Source organism: Scyliorhinus torazame, chromosome 22 (assembly GCF_047496885.1).
Source record: "Scyliorhinus torazame isolate Kashiwa2021f chromosome 22, sScyTor2.1, whole genome shotgun sequence".
NCBI lineage: Eukaryota > Metazoa > Chordata > Chondrichthyes > Carcharhiniformes > Scyliorhinidae > Scyliorhinus > Scyliorhinus torazame.
The window spans coordinates 102,757,129-102,781,862 of record NC_092728.1 but is presented as its reverse complement, the minus strand read 5'-3'; the positions used below and the strand labels follow the sequence as shown (position 1 = coordinate 102,781,862).

Sequence of the window (24,734 nt, the reverse complement as noted above, 5' to 3'; positions counted from 1 at the left end):
TGAAGGAGGACCTCCTTTCCTCCGCCGCCCCGCAAGATCCGCCCGACATCTTCTTGCGGGGCGGCCTCGGGGTGGACGGCAACTGCGCATGCGCGGGTGACGTCATTTACGCGCCGCCGCATTTACGCGGTGCCACGAGCCGGCGCGCGTAAATGACGCGGCGCCGCTCCTAGCCCCCCGGGGGCAGGAGAATAGGGGGATTGGGAGCGGCCTCCGACACCGGAGTGCAACACTCCGGTTTTCACTCCGGCGTCGGCACTTAGACTCCCGATGGGAGAATTGTGCCCGCTCTCTTTGGTTATGTCTATTGGAATGCCATTCGCAGTATTCTGTAGTAAAGGAGAAGCGTATTGCTTCTTCTGTAACAGCTTCTCTCATGTCAGCTGACCCCTTCTATCCTGTCAGTATCACGTCATGTCAATTCCTGACATATTCTATAAATATGTCAGGAATAAACAAATGACTAGGGTAAGAGTAGGGCCAGTCAAGGACAGTAGTGGGAAGTTGTGCTTGGAGTCCGAGGAGATAGGAGAGGTGCTAAATGAATATTTTTCGTCAGTGTTCACACAGGAAAAAGACAATGTTGTCGAGGAGAATACTGAGATTCAGGCTACTAGACTAGAAGGGCTTGAGGTTCATAAGGAGGAGGTGTTAGCAATTCTGGAAAGTGTGAAAATAGTTAAGTCCCCTGGGCTGGATGGGATTTATCTTAGGATTCTCTGGGAAGCTAGGGAGGAGATTGCTGAGCCTTTGGCTTTGATCTTTAAGTCATCTTTGTCTACAGGAATAGTGCCAGAAGACTGGAGGATAGCAAATGTTGTCCCCCTTGTTCAAGAAGGGGAGTATAGACAACCCCGGTAACTATAGACCAGTGAGCCTTACTCCTGTTGTGGGCAAAATCTTGGAACGGTTTATAAGAGATAGGATGTATAATCATCTGGAAAGGAATAATTTGATTAGAGATAGTCAACACGGTTTTGTGAAGGGTAGGTCGTGCCTCACAAACCTTATTGAGTTCTTTGAGAAGTTGAACAAACAGGTGGATGAGGGTGAAGCAGTTGATGTGGTGTATATGGATTTCAGTAAAGCGTTTGATAAGGTTCCCCACGCTACTGCAGAAAATACGGAGGCATGGGATTCAGGGAGATTTAGCAGTTTGGATCAGAAATTGGCTAGCTGGAAGAAGACAAAGGGTGGTGGTTGATGGGAAATGTTCAGACTGGAGTCAAGTTACTAGTGGTGTACCACAAGGATCTGTTTTGGGGCCACTGCTGTTTGTCATTTTTATAAATGACCTGGAGGAGGGCGTAGAAGGATGGGTGAGTAAATTTGCCAATGACACTAAAGTCGGTGGAGTTGTGGACAGTGCGGAAGGATGTTACAAGTTACAGAGGGACATAGATAAGCTGCAGCGCTGGGCTGAGAGGTGGCAAATGGAGTTTAATGCAGAAAAGTGTGAGGTGATTCATTTTGGAAGGAATAACAGGAAGACAGAGTACTGGGCTAATGGTAAGATTCTTGGCAGTGTGGATGAGCAGAGAGATCTCGGTGTCCATGTACATAGATCCCTGAAAGTTGCCACCCAGGTTGAGAGGGTTGTTAAGAAGGCGTACGGTGTGTTAGCTTTTATTGGTAGAGGGATTGAGTTTCGGAGCCATGAGGTCATGTTGCAGCTGTACAAAACTCTGGTGCGGCCGCATTTGGAGTATTGCGTGCAATTCTGGTCGCCGCATTATAGGAAGGATGTGGAAGCATTGGAAAGGGTGCAGAGGAGATTTACCAGAATGTTGCCTGGTATGGAGGGAAGATCTTATGAGGAAAGGCTGATGGACTTGAGGCTGTTTTCGTGTTAAGAGGTGACTTAATTATCATAGAATTTACAGTGCAGAAGGAGGCCATTCGGCTCATCGAGTCTGCACCGGCTCTTGAAAAGAGCACCCTACCCAAGGTCAACACCTCCACCCTATCCCCCATAACCCAGTAACCCCACCCAACACTAAGGGCAATTTATCATGGCCAATCCACTTAACCCGCACATCTTTGGACTGTGGGAGGAAACCGGAGCACCCGGAGGAAACCCACGCACACACGGGGAGGATGTGCAGACTCCGCACAGACAGTGACCCAAGCCGGAATCGAACCTGGGACCCTGGAGCTGTGAAGCAATTGTGCTATCCACAATGCTACCGTGCTACCCACGGTATTGAGGCATACAAGATTATCAGAGGATTGGATAGGGTGGACAGTGAGAGCCTTTTTCCTCGGATGGTGATGTCTAGCATGAGGGGACATAGCTTTAAATTGAGGGGAGATAGAAAAAAGGACAGATGTCAGAGGTAGGTTCTTTACTCAGAGAGTAGTAAGGGCGTGGAATGCCCTGCCTGCAACAGTAGTGGACTCGCCAACACTAAGGACATTCAAATGGTCATTGGATAGACATATGGACGATAAGGGAATAGTGTAGATGGGCTTTAGAGTGGTTTCACAGGTCGGCGCAACATCGAGGGCCGAAGGGCCTGTACTGCGCTATAATGTTCTATGGGGCTGGACCTTGCGGAAGCAACACCGCCATTGGCTGGCGGTGGGATCTTTCAGTCCTGCCGCTGTCAGTGGGCATTCTTGTTGGTTGCACCCTCTGCCACTGGGGAACCTCCGGCTGGGCGGAGTCACGGTCGTTGGGACTGGAAGACCCTGCCTGCGGGAATGGCCGGAAAATTCAGCCAATGGGATAATGACCAAATATTCTGTTTTTTGTGACGTTGGTGGAGGAAATTATTGTCCAGGTCACCGGTGACAACTGGTCGTCCTCGGAATAGTCCCATCCAAAAAATGACGGCCGGGATTCTCCGTAGCCCAATGGCAAAATCGAGAACAGCGGAGAATGGCTCCCGCGCCAAAATCGCGGCAGGCGCCGGATTGACACCGGTTGGCGTTTCTCCGCCCGCTCCAAATCGGTGTCTTCGGGACTCGCGCCGCGCGCAGTTGTAACGTCGTTGGCTCATCATCAGCGATGATCACCCGTGATGCTCCGCTTCCGATGGGCTGAGTTCCCGATGGCGCGGGCCACGTGTGGTCCCAGCGGTCGTGAGCCTGGCGTACCGGCTGTGGACAGTGCCCAGCGCCGCCACACTCGGACGGGATCCGTGCCACGGGCCAGTGGGATTCCTGGGGCAGAGGTGGGGGCTGGCCAGGAGATGGGCTGTGGGGTTGGGCGGGTATTCGGTCCAGCATGGCCGGCGCCATGTTTTCCGGCGCGACCGGTGGGGGCGTAGCCGTGGGCGGCTGCAGCTTGTCCAGCCCTGCGCATGTGCGGCCCGGGACCCGCCGATTCTCCGGCCGTTTTCCGTGCATTCCGCGGGTGCTCCGCACGGAACCGTGCTCGCCCCTAACCGGTACCGGATTCGGTGAGGGTTTTGCGTCGATTTTCCCGTCGTGGAACACCGCGGATTCTCCGTTGGTCCAGGCACTTAGCCTCAGAAACGGAGAATATCCCTATATCTCGGACGGTGCTGCACTCCTTCAATACTGCACAGAATTGTCAACCTGGATTCCTGGGGCGTTGGGTGTGTGGGCAGGCTCTATTCAATGCCTGACAAACTTTGAAAGGAATATGGGTGAAAACCTGCTTGTCACATCAGCCAAGGAGGTGGAGCAGCATTACCAGAATTGTTACCAGAGGGGCAAATGTGGGAATGAATTAAAGCTGTTAGAGAATGGAATGCTTTGTCACAAGTGGTTATTGGGGCTGCACAGAAGAAGTCCCTTGAAATGGGACTGATTGTGGACCTTAAAAGACTGAGCATCGATCTATATTGGACAGAAGCAGAGAAACCAGACCAAGTGCAATATTCCAAATCTCCCCCTTTTGCAAGTTCATTTTCAGGATTAGAAGCTGTACGAAACAACAGGGCAGAAGGTTGATCTGCCGTCACCTACCTCTTGACCCTTGGAACCTTTGTCACCGAGTTTACCTGGGGGTCCAGGATTACCCTAGAAGTTCAAAACAAACAATTAAAGGAATTATCCGTAAGGCTGCATCCGGCGTAAGTCAGCATTTTTACGACATGAAATGTGGAATCAATTACTGTAACGTTTCCCATCCAGATCCCCCCCCCCCGCCTCCCCACTGCACAATCGCAGGGGTAATTCAAAACTTGTGGTTTACACAGCAGAATGAAGAAATGCCAATTCTCCAATAAAATGGTTTTTTTTTTAGCTCAGGGATTGTTTACATCAAGCTCGTGGACTTTTATTAAGTTTTAATCTGCACTTACTGGTAAACCTTGCTGGCCATGTTTTCCTCTCCCACCATCCAGTCCTTGCTGACCCTGTAATTGAACATATGCCTGTTAATGCTAACGTGCCAAATCTTACTGAGTTTACAATACTTTGGGCGTTTTAAATTCAAACCCCCAAATAGCGCCATGCCTGTTTATCGTGCACTGCCTACTGTGCTCGTTAAACGCAGACATAAATTCTTTTTAAAAATTGAGATGGTACAGCGTAGTTTCTCTAATTGCGTGGCCTCTTGCAATAATCCTTCGGTTCTCAGTGACTGCTAAATAAATCAGGGGCATTGATGCATCTATTGCTTCGAGGCAGTAGGCTGCGATTGGCCCGCAGTGCTTGCCCCAGGTTTGCTCTCTCAACCCCGACAAGTGGCCAATCCTTACACATGCCTACGCAACATCGACAAACTGCGTTCGGAGGAGATCACAGGTTTAGGGGAGGGCGAGGTGGCGGAGGGCTTTGAAAACAGGGATGAGGATTTTAAAACGGAGGAGTTGCCTGTCCAGCAGCCAGCGCAGGTCACCTGGCACGGAGGTGGTGGGAGGGCGGGGCCTGGGGCGAGTCAGGGTGCGGGCTGTTGAGCTTTGGACTAGCTCAGGTTTTCAGAGGGGGCGAGGCGGGACCTCAGCCAGAGGGAGCATTGGAATAGCCGAGTCTGCACACAACAAAGGAAAACGGGTGAGGGTTTCAGCAGTGGATGAGCTGAGGCACAGGAAGAGTGGTCTGAAAGCTGCAGCTGTAGATTTTGAGAATGAATTGGAAACTGGACGTTTGGAGGAGAACAGGAGGGGGAATGTCTAAACAGTTGCATGGATGAAGGTTGCAGATGCATCTGTGGACATCCCGCACAGAGATGATAATTGCCACGTCAGCTATCTAAAAGCCTACCTGCGACACACAGGGGGGATTCTCCGCCATCTGCTGCCGGTAGCTGCGTTCCCAATGTGGTAGGGAATCTCGTATCGAGCAACAAATGGGATCGGTGTCCAGCAAAGCTCCGGTCACCCGAGGGCGTCGGCATCGAGGTTCATACCCCGCGCTAACTGGGAGGATGGGGGTCATTTCAACCCATTTGCATCCTAATATCGAGCTAGACACTGGATTTTCCATGTTCCCGTGATTCCATGACCCTCTTGGCCAGGATTCGCTTGAGCGTGCATTGCGCAAGCACTTGCCAACATAGCCCTAACATTGTGCACCTTTTGGTGGGCCAACGGGGTAATTACTTAATGTAGGTGCCCTCAAAATCCATTGGAGGACCCCCTCCCCACACAACACAAAAAACAACTAGCTATGATTGAGAGATCTTAACCGCACCAAAAGCAGTTAAGTGCTTTCTGCTGAGAAAAATAGATGAAAGCACTTAACTCTGAGCTGTTTATAAACACTGAGGTTAGGTTCAAAGAAAGATACTTGACATGCTTTCAAGTATGAAGGGAAATAAAAATAAACAATCCAGACGCTGGCTGCCTGGAAGCTATTACCCTGTCAATTACAGCCTACTAAAAGCTATTTCTCTTTGGAAATGAATGGAAGCTTTGCATATCAAAGGATTTGAGGAAGTTTAAAGCCTTTTGATGTGGCTTTATATGAAGTAACAGCTGCTGCTTTCTACACCTCTGTCTGAAGCAGCACTTGTAAGAGACAGATGAGTGAAAAGCAGTGATTTTTCAATGCCTCTGCCTGGACTGCTCTTTAGATTCCAGGCAGGGGTGACTGATGGGGATGGAGGCGGGCGGTTTTCTGACATGGGGATGTCTCTTATATGGGGGAGTCTGCTGGGGGGGTCTGATGAAGGTCGCTGGTGGGGAGTCAGGGGGGGGGGGGTTGCTGGTGACTTTCATGTGTGCATGCTGCGGGGGTGGGGGTGGGGGAGGTGACCCATCAATTCTTGTAGGGGGTGGGGAGGCTGACCCTACTTGTCAGCAGGATGGGGGGGGGGGGGAGGAGAGGGGTGCGGAGCAGCAGGATTTGAATTGCAGGGGCGGGGGTGGTGGGGGTGGGGGGTGGGCAGGCCCCGGACCTCAGTATTGGGCTGCCTGCTCAAAATGGCGGCCTGATCGCGGGATTCGGAACGGAATTTCTCGCGCTCCTCCCCATGCACAAGGTTTCATGGCAAGAGTGCGGGAATTGCACCTGGGCACAAGGATATTCAGTATGGAGGGTGTACACACCCTCCCAAATGGAGACTCCGGCCCGCACACTCATTTCCAGATTGCTATTTTATCTACTTACTTTGTGCGTCCTGGGCCAGCCCCTATTCACTGCCAGTTTCCCCAATCATTAAACCCCAGTTCAGTCCATGTGAAATGAAATGAAAATCGCTTATTGTCACAAGTAGGCTTCAAATGAAGTTACTGTGAAAAGCCCCTAGTCGCCACATTCCGGCGCCTGTTCGGGGAGGCTGGTACGGGAATTGAACCGTGCTGCTGGCCTGCCTTGGTCTGCTTAAAAAGCCAGCTATTTAGCCCTGTGCTAAACCAGCCCCTACAGAACACGAGCCAGCCAGGAGTCGAATCTGGAATCGAACCTGTAATCTCCTGATCCGTAGTCGGGCGCGTTATCCATTGCGCCACTAACATGTGACTGCATTAGCTCATTTATACATTGATCAGATCACGGTAGCACAGTAGTTAGCACAGTTGCTTCACAGCGCCAGGGTCCCGGGTTCAATTCCCGGCTTGGGTCACTGTCTGTGCGGAGTCTGCACGTTCTCCCCCGTGTCTGCGTGGGTTTCCTTCCGGGTGCTCCGGTGTCCCAAAAGACGTGCCTGTCAGGTGAATTGGACATTCTGAATTCTCTCTCCGTGTACCCGAACAGGCGTCGGAATGTGGCGACTAGGGGCTTTTCACAGTAACTTCATTGCAGTGTTAATGTAAGCCCACTAATAATAAATAATAATAAAGATCATTATTATAAAGAATTTCGTCTCTAAAACTGTGTCAACCAGCAGAATGTAGCCAGGGCGGCTAAGTTCAAAGACCCGAATAGTATTATGTCTGTTTATTGTGTCTTGCCATCTGTTCTCATTAAATGCACAGGTAACTTTAAAAGAAAACTGAGATAGGAAATCAATTTAATGCAGGTGTCTACTGACAGTTTGTGAGGAGTCAGCATGATTGACTCAAACACAGATCCCCGATTTAATTCAGCAGTCTGCTTACCCATTCTTCCTCACGGCCTTCAATGCATTGGGGGCTTTCTCTCTCCCATTTTAATCATTCCAGCAGGAACAGCCAGGCCTACAGCAGCCAAGGCCCTAAGCTCTGCAACTCCCTCCTTCAGCATCTCCCTCCCACACCTCCATTAAGGCCCTTCTTGAAACCCACCTCTTTGACCAAGTCTATGGCCAGCTATCCAAATATCTCCTTATGTGGTTGGATGACAAATTCTATTTGATAACCCCATTGCTCCACGTTAAAGGCGCTCTACAAAAATACAAGTTGTTGTTGTCTGCCCGCTGACTCTGCCGTCAGCATTGTCACAGCCAAATGCAACGCTCTTATCAACCCACCGTGGCCCTTAAAAGCGAAGGTAACCTTTGTGATCAACATCTTTTGCTCTATCGCCCATGAATTGATGAGTGTAGAATTTTGCAACTCAGTAATTTGGGAGCTCAAGGACAAATTCTGCCCCGTTAAAAACTTTACTGGCTAGTTAACTGTAAAAGCTTCATTGGCTAGTTCACTGTAAAAGCTTCACTGGCTATTTAACTGTAAAAGCTTCATTGGCTAGTTAACTGTAAAAGCTTCACTGGCTATTTAACTGTAAAAGCTTCATTGGCTAGTTCACTGTAAAAGCTTCACTGGCTATTTAACTGTAAAAGCTTCATTGGCTAGTTCACTGTAAAAGCTTCACTGGCTATTTAACTGTAAAAGCTTCATTGGCTAGTTAACTGTAAAAGCTTCACTGGCTAGTTCACTGTAAAAGCTTCACTGGCTATTTAACTGTAAAAGCTTCATTGGCTAGTTCACTGTAAAAGCTTCACTGGCTAGTTCACTGTAAAAGCTTCACTGGCTATTTAACTGTAAAAGCTTCACTGGCTAGTTAACTGTAAAAGCTTCACTGGCTAGTTAACTAAAAGCTTCACTGGCTATTTAACTGTAAAAGCTTCACTGGCTAGTTCACTGTAAAAGCTTCACTGGCTATTTAACTGTAAAAGCTTCACTGGCTAGTTAACTGTAAAAGCTTCACTGGCTAGTTAACTAAAAGCTTCACTGGCTATTTAACTGTAAAAGCTTCACTGGCTATTTAACTGTAAAAGCTTCACTGGCTATTTAACTGTAAAAGCTTCATTGGCTAGTTCACTGTAAAAGCTTCACTGGCTATTTAACTGTAAAAGCTTCATTGGCTAGTTCACTGTAAAAGCTTCACTGGCTAGTTCACTGTAAAAGCTTCACTGGCTATTTAACTGTAAAAGCTTCACTGGTTAGTTAACTGTAAAAGCTTCACTGGCTATTTAACTGTAAAAGCTTCACTGGTTATTTAACTGTAAAAGCTTCACTGGCTAGTTAACTAAAAGCTTCACTGGCTATTTAACTGGAAATGCTTCACTGGCTATTTAACTGTAAAAGCTTCACTGGCTATTTAACTGTAAAAGCTTCACTGGCTATTTAACTGGAAATGCTTCACTGGCTAGTTAACAGTAAAAGCTTCACTGGCTAGTTAACTAAAAGCGTCACTGGCTATTTAACTGTAAATGCTTCAATGGCTATTTAACTGTAAAAGCTTCACTGGCTAGCTCACTGTAAAAGCTTCACTGGCTATTTAACTGTAAAAGCTTCACTGGCTATTTAACTGTAAAAGCTTCACTGGCTATTTAAGTCATGTGCCTTGAGTGACGGCCGTTTGCTGGAGCAAGATACAGGCAGGGGTGGCCACTTGTACAGGAGGGTGGGACAGGACGATACTGAGAGAAATGGTGAATAACCTACAATATAACCAGGGTCTCCAGGCTCGCCTCTGTCTCCTCGATCCCCAACAGTGCCCTGCAAAAATAAGACACGCGGACTTTTGATTAGTTGAGTTTTCGTTTTCCTCTTTCACAACTAGCAATATTTTCAGGAACTGAGAAGAATGCGAGGTGATCCGTTTTGAAACACAGGAGCTTGACAGGTTAGATGCTGAGGAATTGTTTCCCCTGGCTGGTGAATCTAAAACACGGGGCATAGTCTCAGAACAGAGATTGTTTTGAACTGAGAGTAGGGGAAATCTCTTCATTCAGAGGGATGTGACGATTTGAAATTGCTACTCAGAGAGTGAGGGATGTTCAGTTTTTTAGATTCCAGACAGATGTTAATAGATTTTTGGGTACAAAGGGATTAAGGATACGGGAGTAGTGTGGGAGAGGGACGTTGAGGCAGATGGCCCACCTTGAATGATGGAGCAGGCTCGAATGGTCACCTGGTCTATCCCTGCTCCTGTTCCTTGAACCTGAAAATCAGTATTGGTGCGCGGAGTTTGGGACTTCTTGTTGCTTTTAAAAATTATTTTCTTCTAATTAAGGGTCAATTTAGCCTGACCAATCCACCTACCCTACACACCATTTTGGTTGTGGGGGTGAGGCCCACGCAGACACGGGGAGAATGTGCAAACTCCACACGGACAGTGACCCGGGGCCGGGATAGAACCCGGGTCCTCGGCGCCGCGAGGCCGCAGTGCTAACCGCTGCGTCACTGTGCCGCCCAAGATCTTTTGTTTTAACTTTACTTCTGTCGGGGTGTCAGTTCTGGACTGGTTGGTAGCCCTCATGTCTCTGAGCCAGAAGATTCTAGGTTCAATTCCACTCCAGGACTTAAGCACAAAGAGCTAGGCCGGGACTCCGGTGCAGTACTGAGGGAGTGCTGCCCTGCCTTTCGAGTGGACGTGGAGAGGATGTTTCCACGAGTAGGAAAAACTAGAGCCAGAGGGCACAATCTCAGACTAAAGGGACGAACCTTTAAAACTGAGATGAGGAGGAATTTCTTCAGCCAGAGGGTGGTTAATCTGTGGGACTCTTTGCCGCAGAAGGCTGTGGAGGCCAATTCAGTGTCTCTAAGGCAGAGATAGATAGGTTCTTGATTAATAAGGGGATCAGGGGTTATGGGGAGAAGGCAGGAGAATGGGGATGAGAAAAATATCAGCCATGATTGAATGGTGGAGCAGACTCGATGGGCCGAGTGGCCTAATTCTGCTCCTATGTCTTATGGTCAATATTTGCCCCTCAATGAAACAGATTATCTGATCATTATCAAATTTGCTGTTTGGTGGGATGTTGCTGTGCCCAAATTGGCTGCCACGTTTCCGACATAACAACAGCAGCCACACTTCAAAGGTACTTCAGCGTTCATTTATTGCTTTGAGGCATCAAAGTATAAATGTGAGTCTTTCTTTTTTCGCTGCGTGTGGGACCTTACTGCGTGCAAATGGGCTGCTGTGTTTTCCGCCTCCCAACAGTGATTGCTCCCCATTGGCTGGAAAGCACTTTGAGCCCAGTGGTTGTGAAAGGTGCTACCTAAAGGCAAGTCTTTAAGTCCTGCTTCTTGTTATGGTTTACGACGGTCAGTTTGCAGATATTGCAGTGAATGTCTATTCCGCTAATGGCTGGGGTCCTGGTCCGGAGTGGCGTTGCCTTAGTTTCGTACATAGATAACTGTCAAGTCCAGCACAAGATGGCAAGAGTTAAGTACGTTATTCATAGTTTGCGATTAATGAGAACCTTGGCTAGAACTCATCTAAAGCGCATCTGTTGAGAGTTGGACGTGCGCTAGCCCCGGGCGTTCTGGAAACTATTTCGCAACTGGAAAGTGAGCTGGCTCTGTGATTCACCGCTGACATTACCATCAGGATGTACGCAGCTCGGATTAGTTTGCATCAATTCGCCGAATGAAGATCAGATTTAGGGCATGACTTTGGGGATATGACTGGGGATACACAGAAGCTCGCAGAACGGTCTAGATTCCTCTCAATCCTCGTGGAGACGATACCCCCATTTAGCCTCGGTCAACTTTGCCATTTCAGTTATTATAGGTTTGATCATATAACTGTGCATGTGCCAATCAAGTGCTACACCACGGTGGGGTGGGGGGGGAATGGAGTTAAGGCTATCCTGCATTTGGTACGCTCCCGGCTGAGATAGACATTGCACCGCATGTTCCTTCAGTGCACTCCCGCTATAACCCCTGCAGGAGTGCCGAGGACGACTTGTGCATATTCAGGCTGTGAGATGCAGCTCCCGGGCAATAGCCCAGTCAGTGCTCGCCTATCCTCCACGATTCAGCTCCCCCTGCTGGATATAGACACAGCTGCAAAACTCCTGGGCCTGAATCCACTGGTCTAATTTCTAGAGCAGAACCTCTGCCTGCTCTTGGCCTCAGGCAATGATCCCACCCCCAGGTCCTGGGACTATTGAGACGTTTAGCTCAGGCAGCTGCTGCCTTCTAAGGTGAGAGGAATTTCAGCTGGATGCATACATTCTTCCTAAGCTCTGGAGTAAAGATAAGGCCCAGGAGACTAAGAGGATGTAGGCAGTGGTCTAGTTGACCTGGGACACAGCCTGTCTTGGAAGGAGGGGGGAGGTGGGGGGGGGGGGGGAATCTTGTTTGGTGCAGGAACTCTTAGGGCCATGAGTTTCCAAAGCCCTGTCTCCCTGATGCCCATCGATTGGCGGAAGTGGGGTTCACAATGGGGTCCAGTGTAGGGAAATCCCTGGTTCCCCAAAGGTTGGGGGGGGGGAGGGGATGGGAGAGCGAAGGTAATAGTGTCCCCATATCCCAGAACCCTGCGACAGGTTTTTGTTCTTTAAGGAAGTGCTGAGGGTTTTAGCAAAGGTTGGTATTATGACCGGTTCAGGTTTGGAGGGCCGAAGGGCCTGTTCCTGTGCTGTATTGTTCTTTGTTCTTTAAGGTGGGCACCCAAAGTGTTCATAGATGTTGGGGGTGTCTACTGGATACAAGCCAATCAGATCCCTCATCTATGACGTTGCACGCTCCATCGGGCGTGGGGAGTCAGCAGTGGGGGGCTGGTGTGTCCCTGCTGTGTGCCAGAAACCCTGACACAACCATTTTACAGGCCTTTGCAATCAATGCAAACTGAAAAGGCCAATTGGCCAGTCTTGGCTCAGGAAAAGGAGAACGTCCTGTCGTGTCAGCACCTCGCCATCAGAATATTGAACCCCGGTTTGCTGGACTTTCCGCAGGTTTCCGCATTGCTTACGCGTCACAGCACTCCCAGGTGTCGGTCGATCTTTACTGAAATTCTTCTTCATACCAGCTTCAAATGATCCTTTCAACAGCTTCGTGCCACCCTGCCCTTCTCTCAGAATCTATCTCAAGAAGCAAACGCCTGACACTGGTACAGAGCCTTCTCACTCCCCCCCCGTCGGCCAAATCCTCACTCCTTACATCAGCGTCATCCACCTGAAACATGGGCCGAATTTAATGCCTTCTGCAGGTGGGTTTGGTGATGGAGGGGGATTTAACTGAGCGGGAAGGAGGCAGGTGAAGACCTCTCTGCCTTCCTAACTCTGCCCTGATTAAGTCAGACCTTCCTTCCTGCCCTGCTGACAGTTGAAGCCTTGAAGTGGACAATTTATGACCATTTAAAGGCCTCATTTCACCACCTTGTGGGGGAAGGGGTGAGGGGGGTGGGGGGGGGTGACTCAGCATGCGGGAAGTCCAAAAAGCAAAATGTATTGGGCTTGCTTGTAGGCCTCTGCCGTGGTGGGGAGCCTTGTTCAAAGACACTCAGTGTTTGCTGGTGGGACCCTGTACCCGGAAGTGGGGAGACAGCTGAGAGCCGCCCCACCATCTCCTCTCCCACGATCCCATCCTGTCGTCACCTCCCTGCGGCCTGGGTCCCTGGTGGGTGCATTACTGGCAGCAGCCACCGTCTCCCCAGTGGCGCCCCCGGGCAATGCACAGCCGCCGGCCTCTGATTTTTTTTGATGGGACACGGGCGTCGCTGGCTGTGCCATAATTGCCCTTGAGGGGGCAGTGAAGAGTCAACCACATTGCTGTGGGTCTGAGGGTCACATGTCGGCCAGACCGGGTAAGGACGGCAGATTTCCTTCCCTAAAGGGACATTAGTGAACCAGATGGGGTTTGACGACAATCGACAATGGTTTCCTGGTTGTCATTAGACTTTCAATTCCAGATTTTTATTGAATTCAAATTTCACCATCTAGCGCGGTTTGAACCTGGGTCCCAGAGCATTACTCTGGGTCTCTGAATTACTAGTCCAGTGACAATACCACTATGCACATAAGGGCTTTGCAAACTCATGGCCGACAACCTATGAAGGAACAAAGGTCAAATAATATGGAATTAATACAGGAATATTAGATTAGAAGCTACTTTGGGTAAACTCACAATACCTTGACTAAGCAAAATTGACCAATATGACTCTTATCTAAAGTCCAGTTTTCAGGAATAAATTCCAAATAACATCGATAGAAATTGAATGGGCACCTGCATTATAATATGACCTTTCACCAAATATGGGATCTTACTTTAGGCTGGTCTTTTATTGACCAAATGAACATCTTCAACATAACCATCAGTTGTACGACCCCCAAAATCCCATCCCAAACTGGCGCAGTGGCTAGCACTTCTGCCTCACAGCTCCAGTGTCCCAGGTTCAGTTCCAGCCTTGGGTGATAACCTTACAAATGTGAGGTTATCCATTTTGGTAGGAATAATAGCGAAAGGGATTATTATTTAAATGATAAAAATATTAAAACATGCTGCTGTGCAGAGAGACCTGGGTGTGCAAGTGCATGAGTCGCAAAAAGTTGGTTTACAGGTGCAACAGGTGATTAAGAAGGCAGATGGAGTTTTGTCCCTTCATTGCTAGAGGGATGGAGTTTAAGACTAGGGAGGTTCTGCTGCAATTGTATAAGGTGTTAGTGAGGCCACACCTGGAGTATTGTGTTCAGTTTTGGTCTCCTTACTTGAGAAAGGACGTACTGGCGCTGGAGGGTGTGCAGAGGAGATTCACTAGGTTAATCCCAGAGCTGAAAGGGTTGGATTACGAGGAGAGGTTGAGTAGACTGGAACTGTACTCGTTGGAATTTAGAAGGATGAGGGGGGATCTTATAGAAACATATAAAATGATGAAGGGAATAGATAGGATAGATGTGGGCAGGTTGTTTCCACTGGCGGGTGAAAGCAGAACTAGGGGGCATAGCCTCAAAATAAGGGGAAGTAGATTTAGGACTGAGTTTAGGAGGAACATCTTCACCCAAAGGGTTGTGAATCTATGGAATTCCTTGCCCAGTGAAGCAGTTGAGGCTCCTTCATTAAATGTTTTTAAGATAAAGATAGATAGTTTTTTGAAGAATAAAGGGATTAAGGGTTATGGTGTTCGGGCCGGAAAGTGGAGCTGAGTCCACAAAAGATCAGCCATGATCTCATTGAATGGCGGAGCAGGCTTGAGGGGCCAGATGGCCTACTCCTGCCCCTAGTTCTTATGTTCTTACGTGACTGTCTGTGCGGAGTCTGCACATTCTCCCCGTGTGGGATAGGGTGCAGTGTAGGCTTAAGTAGGATGCTCTTTCCAGGGACCGGTGCAGTCGATGGGCTGAATGGACTCCTTCTGCATTGTAAATTCTATGAAAATCGTTTCAGATTTGTTTGGCTGTTTAAATTGGCTTTAGATCTGTTCTGAATCTCAGACGTTTCACTGACTCAGAAATTTAGGTAATCCTACTTTAATATTTGATGGATATCATTCTTTAACCTCTTTTTGAAAACACTGGATTTGCAACACCCGAAGTTTAAATATCGGCAATTTTCTTATTAATCGGGGTGTTTTTGGTCAGGAATTTATGCTTTGCACACAGCCGCCAAATTGGATGCTGTCCGTGGGTTGGAGCATTTCAGCTATCAAGAGAGGCTGGTTAGGCTGGGGGCTGTTCTCCTTCGAACAGAGCAGGCTGAGGCGGGGAGGTGGAGGTGGGGGGGGGGGGGGGGGGGGGCACTGGGGGCACCTGATCGAGGTGTATGAGATTATGAGGGGCGTAAGATATGGTAGATAGGAAGGAACCTTTCCCCTAGCGGAGGGGTCAATAAGCAGGAAGCTTAGATTTAAAGGAAGGAGCAGGAGGTTCAGAGGGGATTTGAGGAAAGGGTGGTGCGGGCAGGAACCCTCACAACATTCTGTTACAGCGTACCAGGTTATGGAGCAAGTGCTGAGAAATGAGATTAGAGCAGATAGGTGTCTGATGGCTGGAGCAGACACGAAGGGCCTCTTTCCATTCTGTAAAATCTTTCCGGCTTTATGACTGGAAAATCCATTTACGTGTCTTTGAGTCTGACTCCCTCTAGCTGGAATTGAAGGGAATTAATCAGAAGGTAATTAATCCGGGGAAGGGGGGGGAGGATGTTTCCTGCCCCAGGATTTCTGATCCTGGGGCTCAATTGCCCCGTTCTTCGCCACTAAATTCCGTGGGCCTTTCCAAAAGGAGGTCCATGGGCCCTCACTGGCAGCTCAGCCAGCCGCCGACACTCCTGTCGCCTCCAATAAATACTGCCCATGAGCCCAGTTTCGAGCCCAGTTTCTCTCTCCACAGATGCTGCCTGAGCGGCTGAGTATTTCCAGCATTTTCTGTTTTTATTCCAGATTTACCAGAATGTTGCCTGGTATGGAGGGCATAAGCTATGAGGAGCGATTGAATAAACTCGGTTTGTTCTCACTGGAACGAAGGAGGTTGAGGGGCGACCTGATAGAGGTATACAAAATTATGAGGGGCATAGACAGAGTGGATAGTCAGAGGCTTTTCCCCAGGGTAGAGGGGTCAATTACTAGGGGGCATAGGTTTAAGGTGAGAGGGGCAAAGTTTAGAGTAGATGTACGAGGCAAGTTTTTTACGCAGAGGGTAGTGGGTGCCTGGAACTCACTACCGGAGGAGGTAGTGGAGGCAGGGACGATAGGGACATTTAAGGGGCATCTTGACAAATATATGAATAGGATGGGAATAGAAGGATACGGACCCAGGAAGTGTAGAAGATTGTAGTTTAGTCGGGCAGTATGGTCGGCACGGGCTTGGAGGGCCGAAGGGCCTGTTCCTGTGCTGTACATTTCTTTGTTCTTTGTTCTTTGTATTTCCAATATTTTGCTTACGTAGGAAAAATTGCAGGGAGACATAGATAGGGTAGCAGGGTGGGCAGGTAAGTGGCAGATGCAATTCAATGCAGAGGAACGGAAAGTACCATACTTTGGAAATAAGAATGCAAATGTTAAATGCAATAATGGATCAGACGGGTCTGGTGTGTAGATACATAAGTTATTGTAGAAGATAGCAATGTAGATAAGGCCATGTAAAGGATGATCACAACCTTGTTTCAAGAGTCATTGAATGTAAAATTAAAGAGAGAATATTGAACGCGTTTAATTAATTATATTTAACAAAATTTTTTTTTTCCAAAACGACACTTACCCTGTCTCCGGTTGGACCAGCAGGACCTTCCATCTTCCCATCGTCCCCTTGTTCACCCTGGGACAGAAGACTAATTTGATTAGTAACATACTCAATATACTGTGGAAAAAGAATGGCACTACCAGGAAAGTCCTGGGGGTGGTCATTTCCACAAAGGTTTATTTATGGCGGCACATTTCACAGAAATGATCTTTAAATGGAAGCAGAAAGCTAAAATGTTTCTGTCCCCAGAGACCGCCAGCCAGGTCACTGTACAGAGTCTTCAAAAACTGAGAGAGATCAGGATAAGAGGTAACATTACTGAGTGCGGAGATAGGTGTGAGCTACTTAAGGATGGTCAACATGACCTTGTTCAAGGTATGTTATGCTTAATTCAGTTGGGTGAAGAGATAATTGAGTGGCCAGGCAAAGGGAATATAGTCGAAGATCATTTGGGCATTCAATAAGCATTTGAAAGAGTGCCAGATAAGAGAACTGTGAAGATTGAAGCCAATGGTATTAAAGGGCGCAATTTAACGCACAAAACAAAGTGCCATTTTGAGCAGATACAGCGGGGTTTTTCTTGTTGCCGTGCTAGCAAACGGGGCTCTGTTGTTTTTTCAGGCCTTGGTCGGGAATGCCGCCCCAGTCCTTCGATTCCCCCTCAGGGATTCCATCGTGGTCTCCGGACCCTTCTCCCCCCCCGCCCCCCGCCTACTGCCCCAACCTACCTCTTAGGGGGTCCTTGAGCCCCCCTCACCTCACCTCTTAGGCGCAATGCGCCCCGAGCCCATCCCTAACACCGGCACCCTTGGCACTGCCGGCCTGGCACCCTGGCAGCGGGTGACACTGCCAAGGTGCCCGGGTGGCATCAGGAGTGCCAGGGTCCCACCCTGCCCAGTGGCAGGAGAATAGGTGCTAACATATTCAAATGAGCATCATGGCTCACTGAAATATTTTACTCTGGCTCTCACTCTCGCTGGACAAGATCCAGATTGCAATGGCTCGCGAGATCCCGTTGGAGATGAGGCCATTCGATCGTGCCCAAGGTGATGGCGTGGATAGAGGGTGCGGGGCCTGAGACTCGAGGACTCCAGACACAGCAGCGCAGTACTGAAGGAGCTCACACTGCCTCTGCAGCATCACAGCTTAGAGAGGACATTACCCCTGAATCCTCAAAGTCTGTCCACCATCTATAAGGCGTAAATCAAGAGTGTGATGGAACACAGTCCCATTTGCCTGGGTGAGCGCAGCTCCAACAGCACTCAAGGAGCTCGACACCATCCATGACAAAGCAGCCCCGCTTGATTGGCATCCCCCCCACCACCTTCAACATTCACTCCCCCCCACCACCGACGCACTGTGGCAGCCGTGTGCACCGTCTACAAAATGCACTGCAGCAAATCATCACTGTTTCTTAACCAGCACCTTCCAAACTTCCATTACCTAGAAGGACAAGGGCAGCAGGCACATGGGAACACCACTATCTGCAGGTTCCCCTGAAGCCACTAACCATCCTGACTTGGAAATATATCGGCCATTCCTTTACTGTGGCTGGGTCAAAATCCTGGGTCTCCCATCCTAACAGCACGGTGGGTGTACATACATCTCCGGGACTGCAGCAGTTCAAGAAGATAACTGACCGCCAGCCTTCAGAAGGGCAGCTGGGGCTGGGCAATAAGTGCTGGCCAAGCCAGAGATGCCCACATTCCACGAATTCCAGGATTTAGGGCAGCATGGTGGTTAGCACAGTTGCTCCACAGCTCCAGGGTCCCAGGTTCGATTCCCGGCTTGGGTCACTGTCTGTCCGGAGTCTGCACGTTCTCCCCGTGTCTGCGTGGGTTTCCTCCGGGTGCTCCAGTTTCCTCCCACAGTCCAAAGATGTGCAGGTTAGGTGGATTGGCCATGCTAAAATTGCCCTTAGTGTCCAAAAAGGTTAGGTGGGGTTACTGGGTTACGGGGACAAAGGGGGATAGGGTGGAGGTGTGGGGCTTAAGTAGGGTGTTCTTTCCAAGGGCCGGTGCAGACTTGATGGGCTGAATGGCCTCCTTCTGCACTGTAAATTCTATGACTCAATGAATGAATAAAAATAAAAATCAATTTGCAGGGCTAAGGGGAAAGGACTGGGGAACGCCGCTAATTGGGTGTCCCTTTCAAAGAGCTAGCACAGGCCCCGTGGACCGAATGGCCTCCTTCTGTGGTGTGACATTCTGCGATCTTATTTGGCTTTTCAAAAAGAAAAATGGGGTGACAAACGAGCCTCCGGGTTTTACGGAAAAGACAGCTCTGGTGCTTGTGAGTCAGAACTCTAGACATTTCTGAAACAATTTTCTTTCCTAATCTCCCAGTGAAATGGGATCTCTCTCTCTGGCTTGTGTGCAGACAGCAAGTTAATTTTGACTGTCAGGATTTGGCAGTTGTTCCCACCTTCAGGATTGTTAGAGAATCATGGGGACTTTGTTTCCCTATGGGTTGAATCCAGCTGGATCGGAGTCTGTTTTTAATCGTAGATAATGCAGAGGTGAGTCAGCAATGAACCTTCCGCCAAGTCTGGAGAACTCATTCAGTTTTAAAACAAGAAAACTCCAAACAGCAGAACAATTGGAAAATGGCAGTAATTATACCTAAAGCTAGTTTGTTTAAGAGATAGATCTTTTCCATTTCCTTTCCTTCCGGTGAACTCAATAACTTCTTTAAAGAAGGACAATTGCTATATTTGGTAACTCCCAGCTGCTCCCATTTCATTGTTGAATCTTACCAAAAACTGCCTACAAAATGAATGTTACTTGAAGCCAAAACCAAATCATTGGCTTTCCAAATGTGATAACGGCCTTCGTCATCTACTTCTGTAATATGATTCGATTTCCTGGAAGGGGAATGAACAGGCCCGTATCATGGCTCCTGACATGACTGCAGGTGTGTCTCAGTGCATTTTCATCGTGATTTCGGTCTGTTTAAATTAAACGCTTCTGCTAGAACGTCCACAGGCGACACGGACAAATTGATTGTAGCCCAGGACAAAAGCCATGGTGGTTGCGGCTGTACTCTGTGGTGTTCTTTGTGTTGCTTAATTCAGGATGGTTGACGTAGTGTTCACAAAGACCACAAGATAGCTTTAGATTTACAAAGCTATAAATTTATTAACACTACTAATTTGGATTCGACACTTACTCCTAGATAATACAGTTGATAATAAACATATAATCTACACTCATCTACTACTAATCTCTACACTATAACATTAACTATGATCTGCTCTCACTCACACTATCTTTCCTTCAGTCTGTTCTCCAGCTATCTCCTTCACTTCTCTCCCCCAGAAGGCTTAGCATCAATGTCTTACATGCTTGTACATCTAGCTCCCTCTAGTGGATGAGTTAGACATTTCATTAACCCTTGCAGTTCTTACATTTATGATAATGTCACATACTCCTCAGAGCAGGAAAGGGCAAGAGGAGATGTAGCGGAGGTGTTAAACCTGTTCCTTCCCTGTGGCTCAGAAGGGAAGGAGGGAGAGCAGGAGAGCAATAGTTATTGGGGACTCGATAGTTAGAGGGACAGATAGACGGTTCTGTGGCAGCGAAAGAGACTCATGGATGGTATGTTGCCTCCCGGGTGCCAGGGTCCGTGACGTCGCGGACCGTGTTTTCAGAATCCTTAAAGGGGAGGGGGAGCAGTCACAAGTCGTGGTGCACATCGGTACCAACGACATAGGTAAGAGAAGGGACGGTGATTTAAAACAGGAATTTAGGGAGCTAGGGTGGAAGCTGAGAGCCAGGCCAAACCATGTTGTCATCTCTAGTTTGTTGCCGGTGCCACGTGCTGGTGAGGTGAGGAACAGGGAGAGAGTGCAGATAAACACGCGGCTGCAGGGATGGTGCAGGAGGGAGGGTTTCAGGTACGTGGATAATTGGAGCACATTCTGGGGAAGGTGAGACCTGTACAGACAGGACGGTCTGCACCTGAACCAGAGGGGCATCAATATCCTGGGAGGGAAATTCGCTATGGCTCTTCGGGGGGGGGTTTAAACTAATTTGTCAGGGGGCTGGGAAAACGAGCTGTAGTCCAGAAGCCAGTGTCGAGAATAGTGAGGTACTGAGGAGGGGTATCAAGGTCGCAGGAGTGTACCGGCAGTCAGAAAGGTGGGTTGAAGTGTGTCTACTTCAATGCAAGGAGCATCCGGAATAAGGTAGGTGAACTTGGAGCGTGGATTGCTACTTGGGACTACGATGTTGTGGCCATTACGGAGACATGGTTAGAACAGGGACAGGAATGGTTGTTGGAAGTTCCGGGGTATAGATGTTTCAGTATGAGTAGGGAAGGTGGTAAATGAGGTGGAGGAGTAGCATTGTTAATCAAGGATAGTTTAACGGCTACAGAAAGGCAGTTTGAAGGGGATCTGCCTGCTGAGGTAATATGGGCCGAAGTTTGAAATCGGAAAGGAGCGGTCACTTTGTTAGGAGTTTTCTATAGGCCCCCAAACAGTAATAGAGATGTGGAGGAAGAAATTGCAAAACAGATTATGGATAGGAGTGGAGGTCTCGAGGTAGTTGTCATGGGTGACTTTAACTTTCCAAATATTGATTGGAACCTCTATAGGTCGAACAGTTCGGATGGGGCAGTTTTTGTACAGTGTATGTAGGAGGGTTTCCTGACACAATATGTGGATAGACCGACAAGAGGGGTGGGGTGCCTCATTGGATTTGGTACTGGGTAATGAACCGGGTGAAGTGTTAGATTTGTTCGTGGGACAGCACTTTGGAGATAGTGACCACAATTCGGTGTCTTTCACTATTCCAATGGAGAGGGATAGGGCCTTACGGCAGGGCAAGGTTTATAATTGGTGGAGGGGTAATTATGATGTGATTAGGCAAGAATTAGGGAGCATAAGATGAGAATAGAAACTGTCAGGGAAAGGCACAAATGAAAAGTGGAGCTTGTTCAAGGAACAAATACTGCGTGTCCTTGATAGGCATGTTCCTGTCAGGCAGGGAGGAAATGGCCATGTGTGGGAACCATGGTTCACAAAAGTGTTGAATGTCTTGTCAAGAGGAAAAAGGAAGAGTATGTAAGGATGAGGAAACACGGTTCAGTAGGGTCGCTTGAGGGTTACAAGGTAGCAAGGAATGAGATGAAAAAAGGGCTTAGGAGAGCTAGGAGGGGGCATGAGAAGTCCTTGGCGGGTCGGATCAAGGAAAACCCCAAGGCTCTTTACTCTTATGTGAGAAATAAAAGAATGACCAGCGTGAGGGTAGGGCCGGTGACGGACAGTAGTGGGAACTTGTGCATCGAGTCAGAAGAAATAGGAGAGGCGTTGAATGAATACTTTTCTTCAGTGTTCACAAAGGAGAGGGGCCATGTTTTTGATGATAAGAGTGTGATTCAGGCGGGTAGGCTGGAGAAAGTAGATGTTCTGAGGAAGGATGTATTAGCAATTTTGAAAAACCTGAGGGTCGACAAGTCCCCTGGGCCAGATGGGATATACCCAAGGATTCTTTGGGAGGCAAGGGATGAGATTGCAGAGCCTTTGGCTTTGATCTTTGGGTCCTCGCTGTCCACAGGGATAGTGCCAGAGGACTGGAGAGTGGCGAATGTTGTTCCTCTGTTCAAGAAAGGGAATAGGAATGACCCTGGTAATTATAGGCCGGTTAGTCTTACTTCAGTGGTCGGTAAGATAATGGAAAAGATGCTGAAGGATAGAATTTATGACCATTTGGAAAGATGCAGCTTAATCCGGGATAGTCAACACGGATTCGTGAAGGGTAGGTCTTGCCTCACAAATTTGATTGAATTCTTTGAGGAGGTAACTAAGTGTGTAGATAAAGGTAGAGCAGTTGATGTCATATACATGGATTTTAGTAAGACGTTTGATAAGGTTCCCCATGGTCGGCTCATGAAGAAAGTAAGGTGGTGTGGGATAGAGGGAAATTTGGCCAATTGGATAAGTAACTGGCTATCACATAGAAGACAGAGGGTGGTGGTGGATGGAAAATTTTCAGACTGGAGACCAGTTACCAGCGGTGTACCACAGGGATCAGTGCTGGGTCCTCTGCTATTTGTGATTTTTATCAGTGACTTGGAGGAGGGGGCTGAAGGGTGGGTCAGTAAATTTGCTGATGACACCAAGATTGGTGGAGTAGTGGATGAGGTGGAGGGCTGTTGTAGGCTGCAAAGAGACATTGATAGGATGTAGAGCTGGGCCGAAAAATGGCAGATGGAGTTTAACCCTGATAAGTGCGAGGTGATTCATTTTGGTAGAAAAAAATTGAATGCGGATTACAGGATCAATGGCAGGGTTCTGAGGAATGTGGAGGAACAGAGAGATCTTGGGGTTCATGTCCACAGATCTCTGAAGGTTGCCACTCAAGTGGATAGAGCCGTGAAGAAGGCTTATCGTGTGTTAGCGTTTATTAACAGGGGGTTTGAGTTTAAGAGTCACGGGGTTATGCTGCAACTATACATGACCCTGGTGAGACCACATTTGGAGTATTGTGTGCAGTTCTAGTCACCTCATAAGGATGTGGAAGCATTGGAAAGGGTGCAAAGGAGATTTACCAGGATGCTGCCCAGTTTGCAGGATAGGTCTTCTGAGGAAAGGTTGAGGGAGCTAGGGCTTTTCTCTTTGGAGCGGAGGAGGATGAGAGGCGACTTAATAGAGGTTTATAAGATGATGAGGGGGATAGATAGAGTGGACGTTCAGAGACTATTTCCTCGGGTGGATGTAGCTGTTACAAGGGGCATAACTATAAGGTTCAGGGTGGGAGATATAGGAGGGATGGCCGAGGTAGGTTCTTTACTCAGAGAGTGGTTCGGGTGCGGAATGGACTGCCTGCTGTCATAGTGGAGTCGGACACTTTAGGAACTTTCAAGCGGTTATTGGATAGGCACATGGAGCACACCAGAATGACAGGGAGTGGGATAGCTTGATCTTGGTTTCGGACAATGCTCGGCACAACATCGAGGGCCGAAGGGCCGGTTCTGTGCTGTACTGTTCTATGTTCTATGTTCTGGGCGAGAAATGGGGGTGGGGGTGGGATCTGAGGAAGAATATTTTTACTCAGCGAGTGCTAATGAGCTGGAACTTGTTGCTCGCATGGGTAGTGGGGGCGGAGACGGGGGCGTGATGCTCCCAGCTCCGCGCCAGGCCAGAGAATCCCCGCAACCACGCCACGCCGGCACGCGAATCGGCACCATTGGCGGCGGCGCGTTTGGTGCGGCGGCGGTCGCTGTACGTGGCCGGGCCGCCGATTCGGATGGCCCGAGCCGCCGCTCTAAAAAGGCAGAGTCCTACCAGCGCCGTCCACACCTGGTCGCAGCTGGCGGGAACTCTGCGCGCTTGGTCGGGGGGGGGGGGGGGGGGGGGCTCTGACCCCGGGGGGAGGGGGGGCCTCCGATGGGGCCTGGTCCGCGATCGGGGCGCACCGATCAGCGGGTCGGCCTCTCGCTCCCCGGGCCTATTTTCTTACATGCCATGTTGCGTCGGGGCCGGCGCGTTGAGGGAGGCCACCGCGCATGTCCTCGATGACGCCGGCGCCACTGCGCATGCGCGGATCCCGTGGCGCACAGTTCACGGCAGAATGGGAGGCTGGAGTGCCGTGCTGGCCCCCTGTAGGGGCCAGAATTGGTACTCCCAGAGTCCCGTTCACGTGGACACTCTGTCGACGAATGGGAGAATTCCGCCCGGTGGGTGGGATTTTCCGCCACCTGCCCCCCCCCATTGCGCATGTTCTGGAGTGGCAGAAGGCGGCTCGACGGAGGTCGGGAGGCAGGACGTTTTGGTCCCCCTGTTGTCAACAGGGTTTCCCGTTGAAAATCCCACGAATGGCCTCCTGCTGTATTATTGACTTTCAATCAAACTAATATAGAGGAACTGTTTCAGTGGTTAAAGGGTGGATAGCCAGACGGCCCAGGTTTAAGGTGATTGGTAAAAGAAGCAGAGCTGACATGAGGAATAACCATTTTATGTAATGAGTGGTTAGGATTTGGAATGCACTGCTTGGATAGGGGGCTGGATATAGATTCAATTGTAGCTTTCAAAGGGAAATTGGAT

The 24,734-nt window shown here is 49.0% G+C and overlaps 1 protein-coding gene across 1 annotated transcript in view; it reads right to left on the bottom strand.

The window, feature by feature from the left end:
* col27a1b (collagen, type XXVII, alpha 1b) overlaps positions 1-24,734 on the bottom strand; it is a 699,034-nt gene that overhangs the window by 89,223 nt on the left and 585,077 nt on the right. The window contains exons 41-44 of the mRNA XM_072487808.1: positions 16,706-16,762; positions 9,225-9,278; positions 4,275-4,328; positions 3,937-3,990 (exon numbers count right to left, since the gene is read on the bottom strand). Of these exons, the coding sequence (XP_072343909.1) occupies positions 3,937-3,990; positions 4,275-4,328; positions 9,225-9,278; positions 16,706-16,762 (219 nt within the window). The remainder of the gene's footprint in view (positions 1-3,936; positions 3,991-4,274; positions 4,329-9,224; positions 9,279-16,705; positions 16,763-24,734) is intronic.